The sequence below is a fragment of the Nesoenas mayeri genome, assembly GCF_963082525.1.
Source record: "Nesoenas mayeri genome assembly, chromosome: Z".
NCBI classification, from domain to species: domain Eukaryota; kingdom Metazoa; phylum Chordata; class Aves; order Columbiformes; family Columbidae; genus Nesoenas; species Nesoenas mayeri.
The window spans coordinates 24,376,869-24,391,191 of NC_137542.1; the positions used below are offsets into that span (position 1 = coordinate 24,376,869).

At 37.6% G+C, this 14,323-nt stretch overlaps 1 protein-coding gene across 3 annotated transcripts in view; it reads right to left on the reverse strand.

The window, feature by feature from the left end:
• Positions 1–1,310: 1,310 nt before the first annotated feature.
• Positions 1,311–14,323, reverse strand: part of TLE1 (TLE family member 1, transcriptional corepressor) — a 72,404-nt gene continuing 59,391 nt past the window's right edge. For all 3 annotated transcript variants that reach the window (XM_080362717.1, XM_080362716.1, XM_080362715.1), the window contains exons 15-20: positions 7,291–7,540; positions 5,329–5,576; positions 3,209–3,356; positions 2,659–2,809; positions 2,137–2,213; positions 1,311–1,975 (exon numbers count right to left, since the gene is read on the reverse strand). In XM_080362717.1, coding sequence (XP_080218843.1) covers positions 1,868–1,975; positions 2,137–2,213; positions 2,659–2,809; positions 3,209–3,356; positions 5,329–5,576; positions 7,291–7,540 — 982 coding nt within the window. In that variant the 3' untranslated portion in view covers positions 1,311–1,867. The remainder of the gene's footprint in view (positions 1,976–2,136; positions 2,214–2,658; positions 2,810–3,208; positions 3,357–5,328; positions 5,577–7,290; positions 7,541–14,323) is intronic.

Consider the following 14,323-nt stretch of genomic DNA (forward strand, 5'->3'; position numbering starts at 1 on the left):
ATTTGCCCCAAGATGAGAAATTCCCTATCCAGTCATTGCATCTGTCAGTCAAACTTGTTTCTTTCTAGTTACATGTCTTTGAAAGAGCAGGGATATAGGTCATGGTCAAATGCTAGCAAAATGAGAAAGCAGTTCTTCACAGATGAGTCTTAACCTGTCTACTTGTTTGCATAATCTGAATTATTTGCTCAAAGATATCCTTCTGTTCACCTGTACTCTCCATTAGCAACACAAATTCTAATTAAATTACAGAATTTAGGAAATGCATGGTCGTCACTGGTGCAATAGCTACGTTTGTCTAGCGCACAGTGGTAGAACTCATTAATACGAAAAAACATAGTTAGAATATAATGTAGACATTCTCTCCTCATCCATTTCTCTTGAGTACATCAAGAAAACTTGATTTGAAGATGCATAGGCTTAGTAACTGGCTGCTTAGCATGGCTCTTCACAGATGTCACACACTGATGCAACAGTGGAAAGGACTCAAAGATTGCTCAGTATGAATACATAGAACCTATAGGCCTGTGTGGCTAGCATGGAACACTCAGGAAAATTAATTCTAATTAATTTGTAGAGTGGATTAGTTAAAAATCAAAATATTCCTGTGTCAATATTGCCAGAAGAAGAAGCGAGTTTAACTTAGTTTAGGTTAATTCACTTCACTTGCAGCCCTGCAAGTATTTATAATAACGTTGTTTAAGTGATCCCCTGTAAAATTTACACTTTTGGTAATTTAAATTTACCTGAGTATCTAAGGATAGACAAGACATTAAAAACGGAATGGTCATTAACTACCACTTCTCTGTAAAATACAAAGGGTGCAACTTATCTAACTTTGCTTAATCCTAGACATCCTCAGTTAACGAATAAAGACTGATGTACTTAGCTGAAAAGTAGTCTTGCATGAATTCTGTTCAGCTGGGTGATAAAGGAGAGGGAAGTCACCTCTTCTTCTAGCGAAATGACCAAATGACTTATGATTAGGCACATATTACTGTATTTGCCAAAGAACAGATGCATGGGACATCAGAATAAACTTAAAATAAACGGCACAACTTTATGAAACGTTCAATTTTTATATTTACACTATAATTAGTACAAAATTGCCTTTTTTTCTGTAGCACAAGACAGTATCTACTGGACTTGGTACCCTAATATGTCAAAACAACTACTTTGAAGTATGATAAAGGAATCTAGGAAGAGTTATAAAGAATAAGACACCATTTTCAAACTATACATAGTGTTTGCTTTTGCTTCTAAAAAGGTTCTTATATCCCCAAAAGGTTTTTAATTTTAAATAAGCAGGGTGGGAAGGGAAGGGGTGAGGGGGAAGACTGGTTGTTGGTACTAAAGCCTTTACTGTAATAAACTAAATATATTTACAATTTATACAAATGTTTGACCTTCAACAAAAATACAAAAACATATCACAAGATGCAAAACCAGCAAACAAGTTCATCTGAGACACCATTGCTTTACACAGGACAGAATGCAATTTGAGCTGCAAGGAACATAAAGGTATTTATCCCCCATATTCAGGCAATGAGAACAATTTGTATGAGGTCACGAAGAAAGAAAAAAATAAAAGGCTCCAACATTCTTCAGTAGATTCAGCTTTTAAAAACTATGTCAAAAACCTAGGCTACATCTGTCCATCTTGCCTCTGTGTTCCGTTTGGTCCACGTAGCCAGTATTTAGTTGCTGGATGTTGCCTTCTATTTGGAAAAATCGGAGTAGTTTCATGGCAAGGTCTGGAACCTCAATACTTTTGTTCCTTTTTAAAAGGCAAACCCTTTCTACTTCTACAATTAAGAACAATTTTGGCCCAGTTCAACTTCTAAAATTTATATCCCCATCATATTTTTCAGTAGATAACTTCATAGACTGTAGCCTTTTTGTCTCCAGAGCCAGTGACTATGTACTTATCATCCACAGAGATGTCACAGCTAAGCACTGATGAAGATTCTTTGGACTAGAAGAAAAATAGAAATATATTACATTACTTAAAAACCAAAATCTGTTACCCTCACCTCAGCATCCCATTTTGGGTAGATGACATAGGTGAAGAAATCTGAGTCCACTCTTGGGACTCCAGGTGTCCTAGTTTTTCTTTAAAAGAATCATCATCCTCACCTGGAAGATACTGGCCCCATATGGAGTTCTCCATGCATTAAGAAGGTTGTCTTTCCCAGTACTTACAAACCATTTACCTAGAACAGAAACCAGAAAGACTATGAAAACATGGGAAACAGACATCTGACAAATTTCAGGTTTTCAACTCACATCTACAAAATCTGTTAAGTAATTACCATTATAAAAAGCTCACCATTAGTCAACATAGTACTTTTGTTTAAAATCAACAATTTAAAATCATGCTTTTGCAGTGTGTTACATACTAGGAAATCCCTAGACTCTGAAAGTAGAAATAGCTTTTTACACACAAATCAACACTTGCAGAAGCCTTTAGACAAAATGGGTGGTTGGTTATAGATAAGTATGTTTGAATTTATAAAGCAGAAATACTTATTCATAACTTAATGAAATTGAGACACTAAATAAATTTTGATTATCAAATGAGCTATGACTATGTAATAACTAATCAGCAAAGCATGAATTAGAGCTCTGACCTCCAGTTCTGTTTTCAGGGCAACTTACCACAGTAAGCAAACTTGAGTGACAACACGCAGCTCTCATGAAGGTGCAGTTGATATTTATCTGGTTTATTTACATGCAGCACTTCCACGTTGCTGCTCTCCATTCCCACAGCTAGCCATTCACCAGTAGGACAATAACCAAGGGAAAATATCTGAAAATTAAACAATATTTACACCTTTTATTTTTTTTCCTACACTTCTATTTGTTTTTCTTTTTCTGCAGTGGTTAAATTAATCACAAGAAGGAGAGAAGGAGAAGGGCCAAATGAAATTCACATAGTTTAACAGCAAGACTGCTGTTCAAAATTGAATTGACTAAATAACCTCTGTTCTTACCATTAACTTAGAAAAATAGGAAAGGATAGTAGTGTCGGGCTATCATTTTGTTCTGGAATTTAACCATACAAAAGCTCCAAACTATTGGGTTGTGAGCAGCCAAAAGGAAGAAAAGGAACAATCTGCCAGTTGCACTGGGCTCAATCACAGCTTTCACTTTAAATGCTTCCACCATACTACACTCCCCCTGGCAAGATATAGGAAAATCCAGTTACCTGTGATGTGAAGTCATGCTGTTGTAGTTGTCTCCCCTCTCTCAAGTCCCAGGATCTGACAGTGTTATCCAAACCTCCTGTCCAGAGCTTGGTACCATCATTAGAAATGTCAATACAGCTGGCTCCGTCTGTGTGGCCCTGGAATTGTCTGATAAAACAAACCAGATTGAATAATGATTTCCTGCCAGAGTACAAGGTAAACACTGTTCTGGTGTTAGTTTTGGACTCTGTACGTGCGTGTCATCTCTTCTGTGTCTGCTGATGGGCAAAAATCAGCCCCTCCCTCTTACTGAGCATGAAATACAACAGTATTATAAAAAACACCTTTTGGGTGCTAGAGAAATGAATTGCATCATGGCCAGCTCAATAAACTGAAATATTTCCTACCAAGATTTGAACACTAAAAAAAACAAAAGCTCGTGAGAACATTACAGTACAGTAACTATAGTTAAAAGCACTAAGGACAATGGAGATTAAAACAAGTGCTGAGGGAACAAAACTCCTCAACTCCTCCAGTTTCAGAAAACAGCTTCTGTATTTTTCTTTGGCTGCAAGTCAAGATGATAAATAATGAGCAAATATTAACAGGAAGGGATCCAAACAGAGATCCAGACAGTTAAAACACAAGCATTGCTGAGTCAGCGAAGTTGCATTCTCTATGGCATGAGATCACAAAAGTCTAAATGGTGCAGTTTGTTTTAACATCTTCTCATTAGTAATTCTCAGCTTTCAGCAACCAGAAGGTCATCTCAAGTTTTCCTTAATCTTTTTGGCAAAAGCCTTTTGAGGCTCCTGTATTTTTCATCAGCAATTTGCTTTTAGGAAAGTCCTGTGCCTCAATGTGAAAGGTGGAAGGCGGGGCAGGGAAAGACAACTAGCTTGGGAATGAACGGTATGAATCACTGGGAGCTGCCACAGAAAGGTCATGCGGCACATTTTGTTTTGTAGCTCTGGTCTCAAAATTCCACGTGTTATCAATTAGCAGGATCAGCCAGCAAGTGGTGGGAACATATAGAGCAAACATTCAAACTGCAAGACAGTCATACATGGAGAGAGTGCATCTTTACAGAAACTAAGCACGCATAGGCCAAACTGAGGGTTTTATGTAACTAAAATATTTGTTGATCTAAAAGTTCAACAAACAGTAAAATTTGCCTGCACATTAATATGTCTTTGCAGATAAGCTTACCCTAATTATTGATATACAGGAAGCTTTACTGAAACACAGGAAACTAAGCAGACTTTTCAGTGTTGTATTCAGAACTTTTAAGATATCACAGCCTTTCCCAGTTTAGGCTTTCTCATAATATTGTAAGCCACCACTACTTTGGTAACCATAAACCAAGATTTAACATCTAGTAAATGTCACAGGTAATTGCTAAGAGCCATTTCACATACGGCTCTATTTTTTCCTCATAGCACTGATACCAAATATTGACCTGCCAGACATTTTATTCTTTTACTGATACATTCATTAATCAAAGACCTAATAAAAGATTTTTAAAGTAACTTACATGGCAATCCATGTATTATACTGTTTGCAATATGTTCTGAAAGTTTTAGAGATCAAAATCCCCACCCAAACTCAAAGACTTTTCTCTCATGAATAACAAAACATCAGTAGTCCTTTATGCTTTCCTAAGGAACTGAGAGAATCCAGACTTTCAACTGCTTTTGTAAGATTCATTTTGTTACTTTTCATCGCTAAATAAGAACTGAAAATTCTCTTTATCACTTAACAAGGCTTAAGACAAAGGAAAATAACAAACCTCAAATTGTTCCCTAACAAGCACGTTCATTCTACATCAATCACAAACCAGCAGAAACGTTGCTTGTAGAAATCTGCAGACAAATCCCAACTGACTGAAACCAATAGGAACTTTTACACCGACCTCAGTAGGTTATGGACCAGCCCTTTAGGGCCTGGAAGTGCACCTTTCAAGACAAGGTTGAAACTACCAAAATTAGTTTCTGCCCAACCCGGGTGCAAACTGGAGTCCTTGGATAAGAAATACAATTTACATTGCTGTCATGAATTACTATTCAGGGAGATAAATGTTTATGTAGATACCCAAAGAGTAACTTCTATTAAAGTCTTCTGTTAACAAGTAATGACTCACCTGACCAGCGTCTGATTGTGCAGATCCCACACTGCGATGTTCCCATCACTGCAGCAGGAAAAGCAAACCTTGGAATCAGGGCTGATGGCCAGAGCGTAGCAGGCAGGGGCTGAGGATGTCAGCTCTGCTTTTATACGAGGAGTTGGTGCTGCCAGGTCCCATATGGATAATGTGCTGGCTTCCCCGCCAACTATTAGGGTACAGCCATCAGGCAGCAATTTACATGAGCGGATGTAGTTATCTCTGTTCTGTACAACACAAATCACCTCAGTTATGTTAATACATGCCTGCTAATAATGACCACCAATATGATTCTGACTGCATCCAAGTTTTAAAACAGTAGGCTATTTTTTCCACTATCAAAGTAAAGAGGAACCAGCAGATCTTAGAAGGTTTCAAACGCCTACAACTCATCACTAACCAGAGACTGCAGCTGCAGAAATTAAACCGCAGACTCCTGTTGCCACAGTCTACTCTGTTCTAAACTTGATGAAAGCTAAGTCTTCCAAGTCATTACACAAAAACAGAGCCAAAGAAAGCTTGCATTTCTGCAAATGCACTCCATCAACTAAGGTCACCCAAAATAGAAATATTAAAGCAAATGACCTTTCACTTGGCATTTAGGCAACCTTATACAAAAATGCAGTTCAAGGACCATGCCTTTCAGGTTTTGGAGTTTTTTTCAAATACTATTTTGCAATCACCATTTTAAAGTTAAAATATTAAGTACTCCCATACTGGTCCTTCACATTTGTGATACTATTGCTGATTGTGAGGTTCTACAGGGGATTTAGAGGTGGAAAATATTTCAGCCTTATTACAGGCTTGACCCCTTAAGTGTATTGGATGCTCATTTCTCTGTAACAGCTGCCAAATTAACATGGTAACAGTTGTTTAGGAAACGGAGGGTTAAGGTCTGTAACTCAAAACATAGAAAAAAATGCTGTAAGAAGTATTAAACAGCATTACTACTACTAACTTTCTTTTTCTTTTCGTTTTTTTAATTGAGAGCAAAGAAGCAGCTAGTAGTGCAGTGGAAATGTTGGCTTACTTAGTCAGCCATTACTGCTCCACAACTAAAATGAAGGCAGCTAGAACTGTGCATCCAGACACATACCTTCCACAGAACAGAATACATATTCAACCATACTTTTACTACTAGACAACATAAGGGTAGCAGTAAATAAAGGGTGAAGTGTAAACAAACAAAAAGCCACACCAAACAAAAAAATCCACAACATCTAATTGAATCAACATTGAAGCTAGCATTTCAGAATGTGTATCACTGTGCTTTACAATATTAAACCTTCTCAGTTAACAGTTCACAAATATCTATGCTGCTTCTAATATGAGCAGCATCTTTCACTGAGCCATTAACTTTTTTGATTTAGCTTTTCAGCTACCTATACTACCACACTCAGTCCCTTTTATACCCTGCAGACATCTAAACAACCAACCAAAATGTATTAGTTGTGGATCACCAACAAAAAGCATAGCGAGACTTAAAGCGACTCTGGTACCCTGTCATATTCTTTCATTATGTGGTTGCTACACTCTTACAAAAAGAGAGGTTATTGCTCCTGTTTTGAGTGAAACACCTAGGAAGGTTCTGTGCAGTCCTGCATAATCCAGGCCACATTCCTTCTAAATCGATGCACGAAAATGACTAACATGACCAAAAGGAAAAATAAAAGAAAAAAAAAAATCAGGTACACTCTATACTCATAAATCTTATCTGTTATTTCACCCTTAGTGACAATATATATCCCTAAACAAACAAGTACTCTTCTCTGTAACTTGACCTGTTTTGTGTTAAAAAAACCCAGCAAAATATGTAACACAGGAAAACAGAACTGCCTGCTATTTCCTTGTAATATGAACAAAATCCAGACAAAGACAGCTATTTCCTTATTGAGTCTCCAAGGAGAAGCTACCCTTGTGAAAAAGTTCCTGTTCACCTACCAGGCAGTCTAGCTGAGAGACAGGGCTCTTGTTGCCAGGCTGGCTGATGTCCCAGACTTTGACGCACCCCTTCCCACCCGTGTACACGTGTCTCGTGGGGTTGCTGATGGTAACTGCACACACCACTTCTCCGTGGTTCAGAGTGTTGATCTGACGGGCATGGCGAGGGATTCCTGGACCGATGAGGGCATCAGGAGGGAAAGGAACCGGCTGCATCTGACCATCTGCAGTAACGTGAAAGGAGTACGCTCTTTTGGGGAAAAGAAAGGAGAGAAAAAATAAATCAGCCAGTTACAGTACTATAACAGAAGAAAAAAGTTACTTTATTTGATTTCTTTGCCAATCTTTGTCTCATAAAAATGAGAGCTACAGTTCCAAGTAACACAGGTGCATGAAGCCTCAGAGGTAGACAAGAATTCACAATAGATATTTTCAGCTTGCCTCACCTGAAGTAGTCATGCAGTGGTGAATGATTTTAAATTCTACCCTTAACTCTAGGGACAAAGGTCATGGCTGCTATCCCTCAGCCACCTTGCTAATAAAAAAAACCCAAAAAAATCTTCTAGCCATGGTTTCTAGCCAATATGTCCAAGTCGAAGTACCATAAGCCTTGCAGCAGCAACCCCTTATCAGGCACTACTCTTTCAGACTTCTTCCATGAGGGCAGCACCTGTTGCCTTGCAGTAGCACTAGCCAAAGTTGAAATTTTGCTCCATTTCTGCACCCCATCTTTAACATCAGCATCAGCTGTACTCACATGCCTCTCTTTCCAGCTGGTAACTAGTGCTTTAAACAGAAACTTCTTCTCAGTGAGCGTGACAGAACACTGGAACAGGCTGCCCAGGGGCATTGTGGAATCTCCTGCTCTGGAGGCATTCAAGACCTGCCTGGATGCCTTCCTGTGTAACCTCATCTAGGTGTTCCTGCTCTGTCAGGGGGATTGGGCTAGATGATCTTTCGAGGTCCTTTCCAATCCCTGACATTGTGATTCTGTGAAAATAGAAACCTGCAGGGTGGTTGCACACACCTTTCAGCAGAAAGCTGATACTAACTTCTCATAATTATGTTTTCCTGAGTAAGTACTTTGGAACAGCTGAAAGGTTTAGTTTCACATGTAGTTTTGGTACTTCTGTAACACCCTTTACTTGTATTCAGTGCATGACTTCCAGTATACAGAAACTGAGAGTTGAGGAAGTGACTCCCAGTACTAAATAAAAGCACTTCTCCTCGGTGAAAGTACACAAGATTATTTCTTCGTGTTTACTGTACCATTTAAAGCCAGCTCTACTCAAAGATGAGGGCACAAGTAGCAGCTAAAAAAGGTTTTCAGGGGGGTTCTTTCTTTGTTTTAAATAATAATGAAATTACTGCTGCAAAAGGCTGCTTTTTGTCATACTGGTGAACTCCTTTTTTGCTTCTTCTGTTTTAAGCACATTCATAGCTCACATTTTTTATGCTGTTGTTACATTAACAGCACTCTTCAAGAGGCCAAAGTGGATTAAAAAATGGTGAGACATAAGTATCCTTTTTTACTAATGAGCTACCTTTTCCCTACTGATACCTTTCTTTATCTAATATGGCTTTGTGTTCAGAATTGCCCTTTTCCAAATGTACCTTTTTCCTCAGAAATCTCCAGTCACTGTAGTCCAAGTATTTGTATTGCATTCCTCTTCCAAGAACACAACAATCGATAATACAATTTAAGCTTCTGTTCTGAGCTCTGAGCTAGTATTTTCGAAGTATTTTATTGCATGTTTCCAAGTATTGCACAGTTTGAAATAACAGAACAAGCAAGACACCTTGAACCTAACAGGCATCACAAAACAAGTGAATATGCCCAGAAGCAGAGCACGAGATATTCCTTTAAAACCCAGTGACAATTGGAGGGCAGAAAGAATTCCATAGCTCTTTCATACAGAAGGTAGCAGTGGAAACAGTCACCCCATGCAATACCAGCACTTTTGCAGAAGGGAAGGTTAAAAACTGTTTAACAGTAATTGCTATTTAACAAAGAAGAAATTAATAGTGCATGTATACGCAATCCCCATACCTCAGTACCTCATTTGCTTCATGGTTGGACACGCAAATTGAAATGGTGGATGAGTGAGTGGAAAAAAAAATTTAAAAAAAAAAAAATTAAAAAAATTGTCATTATGGAAATGTCAGGAATAGGAAATGCAAGGTAAGAAAATAAGTGCAAAGTTTACTCCTTTACATGCATACAAGATGCACAGCATATCAAATGTATTTCTTCCCATTGGAGTCTTTCTTTTTTTTTGTATGAAGAATTACAGTAATGATACAGGCTTAACTAGAAATCTGTATCATTTCTGTAAAGAGGAGTAGAGACAGGACTGTCCCAAAGCAGTTATTCCCTAAACAAATGAGACACAGGATGGGAGAAGAAGCAGAAGAGGAGTGGCAATCAGACTGCTTGAGGCTGAACAACTGCTCAGGTTCAGGTACAGAATCCAACTATAGAGTCATAGCACTTAAGAGGCTGAAAAGCTGCATACCATCCCAGGCTCTAGATCAAAGTCAGACGCAGAACATTTGTTAGCAATAAGAGTACACCGAAATGCACAACTTTGAAGTCTCAGCCTGCCCTTGCTTTTATCATGGACAGAAGAAAAACAATTAAGCAATTTTTTCCAGCATGTTTAAGATGAATAATCCACTTGTGCATGATTATTTTTTAATGGAAGGTTACAGCATAAATGTTCTGTTCAATTCGAAATACCTAAATAATTGGTGTTTTGAAATGCTTCTGTGCACACACACACAGCTTCTCAGTTCTTGCTGACATGGGTGGGAGGAAGACAATAGGAACATTTTTCAAGTGCTTCATGCATACTATAGAATTATGATTATTCTTCTGCTCTGAAATGCCAGAGACTTATGCAGTGTACTTTTAATCACATAGAATTTTACCAGTATGCCCATGTTTCAAGTGCAGTTATACAGATCATAAGAGTAGTCTCTTTTTTTTATCATCATGAGCATGCATTTGCTCCCAAGACTGGTTGGTCAAGACTCAGGGTGGCTGAGTTTGAGTGCCTAACAAACAGACCAGTGACAGTTTCTTACAAGCCAAGACAGCTTTTTCTACAGGGCAAGTTACCAGCAATCCACTGTGTAAGGACATGGCTATCCACTGCTAAAGCCCTCTGCCCCTGCCGAGACAAGCTCACAAAAAAGTAAATGGTGCTGTTTGCTTGAAGATGTGTGGCAGGTCATGCTAACATCACTGCTGTCAGCATATTTATGTGGTCTAGTAACTTGTATCTACTAGGTATTATGGTATAAATTTTCATTAGGCATACCTTCTACTTTGAAAAAACTTCCATCATCTGTGTGACTGACACTCCCTAGACAATAAAAGCTCATCTCCAAAAGAACACAGTACTGGAGACAGCAGTGCAAATGGCACTCAGCCACTGGCTGCTCAGTTGTTGTTGTCCTTGACTACCTCTCCATCAGGTCACCATGACAGAGGGCCTACTCTGCTTCATCTAGGGAAGACTGTGCTGCCAGTGCTAGAGCTGCAGGTACACTTGCATGCGATTAAGAAATGACACTAGATATATTCACAGACCTGAATTCTCAAAATTGGCAAGCATTTTGGCTATTCAGCCTTAAAAAAGTAAATATTACATAAAAGTTGGTATCTTGAGTTCTCTAAATCTCAAGGTATTTCTTGACAGGCACTTCTTACCCACCCATCTTTCTCCTCAATAAACTGCTATTGACATCTTAATTCCATAACACTGCAAAATATAATGTGCATTTTTGTCCTTTTGACATGATCTTTTAGAATGGACAGTATACACTAGAAACTGCTATTCAGCTTCACGATAATGAGTTTTCTGTCTCACCCATATCATTCTGCCTCTATGAAATGACTGCATTTTATGATTATCCATCTTCTGGCAAATGACTGTTGGCATTAAAATAGCCCTTCCCCATGTTGGGCTAACAGCCACAGTGAACAGAGGAACCATTCTTGTACAATGTAGCTATAATTTAACATAAAACAAGCTAAGTATATATCAACTAATATGTAAATATAAACTTGTAATTAATTGCATATTATGAAAAGAATAGTTACAAGACAAACACATGCCTTTTATTTCGGAAAAAGTTCTGAGAAACAGTATACTGTCACTTACGATTATATTCTTTCTGAATAACAGAAATATTCTTCTGATCTATTGTATTCAAAAACTTTCCTCCTCTCTGTCAAAGCAGCACTGAGAACCTGCAGAGTTCCTATACATTACAACACAGTAGGTAATACTAATACAACCCAGTTTCTCAGTTTAAATCTGGTAATTATGGCCCTCTAACTTCCAAATAAGCATAAAGTAAGTAAGCATCATCTGACCTGCTGAGGAGCATTCAGAACAGTTTTCTCCCGTTCGAGGAAATATTTGAGAGCAGGCCTCCACATCAATTCACTACTGAACAAATCAACTAAACTGCCTGTCAGCTACTCTAAGTATTCAGATTGACATAATGCATGTAATTCCTGCCTACTTAAAGCACCATGTCTTATAAAAAAAAACACTTCATCCCTCCAATCCATCCCTTCATACCAAAAACACGTCATCCCTCCAATTTAAACAGAATTCTTTAACTAGCACAAAAATCCCCCAACTACAAAACATGAAAGCAGACATTTCCTTCTATTGATGACTGCATTTTACTTTCTGCTCTTCTTTGTACTCCTGCTTATTTTCAGCTGTATTTATCACAACAAACAGTGAATATCTGAGTATAGTGTTTCATTATATAGGACAAAATGCCAAGAAATAAGGATAAAGGTATAGAAATATTTGTACAGAAACAACAAAATATTTAACTTCATACATATCATCACATAATTCTATCCAGAGGTACAAGGGGGAAAAAACAAACAAACAAACACCTTGTTATTTTAGAACATAGTAAAATTAGCTTTCCTTTAACATATTTCTTATTGTATATTCATTGAACAACTGAAGATCAGGAGAATTGAAATCTCTTTAATTTTTGCCTTGAGCAATTCTAGAACAGCACACTATTCCTCTTCAAAAACACAAAGTCAGCTCATTCCTAGGAGATGAAAGAGTTAACATTTATTAATACCATGTGAAATTCCCTGTTCCTACTAAAACGAGAAACGTGTATTTTCAGCTCTTTCTGGTGTCCGTGTATAATATCTTGTGCTTCATTTAAAATCACATTTGAAAAAAATACTGAGAAATGCATTTGCCTTAATGCTGCCATTAATTCACAATTGTAGACAACAGGGAAGCAATACTATGGACAAAAATCTTACCACTGAGCTTGAAAATCTGTGTTCAGTGTACAATTCAATTATTAGAAGGTATGGTTCACATCAAGGAGAAATTCACAAGAATGTTAATTTAGCAACTATGGAAGACTAAAAGCTAAATAAGTACCTCGCTAGAAAGGTTATGCAAAGCAAAAAGCACGATCACAGCAACACACTAAGAACTAATAGTCCAGGGTATAGTTAAATATACCAAAATGACAGAGTGCAAGACTCAGCGACCACGGATCCATGTCCAAAACTAGTACTGATTTCCCACCCAAACCTAAGACAAATTATTGATTAGGTGATGACTCAAGGCAATCTCGAAGGAAAAAACATACACTCTCCAAAAAAACCTAAAACAAAACTAATTGCTGCTAAGAAAATAATCTACTGATGGGAATCAACTTTGAAACCAATAATATGACAATTTATTTTATACACATTCATAAACACATATGGATAAAATCCTTGTCCATAAAATCAATTTCTGAACTACAAAGAGCTAAAGAGAAAAAAAAATAACTAATAACAGGTCACATGTATGTACACCAAAATATCAAACATGAAAAACCTGAAAAGCCTAACAGGAAATTAAAAAAAAAGTAAGTAAACAAAAGTAACCCAAAGCAAAAAAAAAAATCCTAAATCCACCAAAACCAAACCTGCTACCAAATGCAAAGACTAGCTCATTTGTAAAATTCAGAAACTGATGAAGACACTGATTTTCTAGATTGCTACCCAGTCTCCTAAGTACATCTGTACCACCACTAACAAGGTTAGACTCTGCAAAGAGGAAATCTGAAGGATTCACATCCAGATACAGAAAAACATGGTAATAAAAACTTATATTTAATCAAGTTACAAAACAAGGCAAGCAAAAGACAAGCTTTACAGACAACAGTCCCTTGGTAAAAGCACCTAGAGAAGTAGGAGTGGGGTCTTAAGAGGCTACTTACTTTCCTAACAACTCTAGTCATTAAGAGACACACACTAGTTAAAGAAAACTGGGTGCTATCATAAATGTCATTCCTTTGGAAAGAAAATAATTTTCTCTTGAAAGCAGGGCAGGGTGAGAAAAAGTCCCACTATAAACACTGATAAAAATGTGCAGTCGTGAGCATACACATATGGCTGGGGATTCAACAGTTCAGTTTGAAAATTCTCTGTACCACTTGCAACAAGACTCAGACTAAAGCTCCACATCTCATAAAACAAACCTTAACTGCACTCTAGGAAAAGGCCAATTTTTAAAAGAAACCAGGAATACTCCACTAGTTTGCACGATTACATAATCCATGTACTTCGTACCAAATATATAGGAGACTTTACTAATCTAGGTAAGAGATACTCAGAGATACTGCAGGTAGCAGACAGCATCTAGCTAGCTGTAGCCAACCAAGACTAAAACAAGAGGTCTTTCTAAAGCTGTCAGTGGAAAGGTAACAGATCAGTTTATGGAATTTTAGGTTTGCCTCACAATAAAGATAAGCAAAGAAGTCACTTCAGAGGAAATGACTGGCTCAGTCAAGCAACATGATCACAAGAAAAAAAACCTATGACAAAACACACCAAGTCAAGTGGAGAGTATGGAGAATGTATTGTAGTAGGTGATCTACGAAGCAGTGTGAGTAAAGTGGTAAAAACACTAAATAAAAATATTTTTAAAAAGAAAACCACACAGACTAATTTAGCTATGAAATACCAGGATACTAA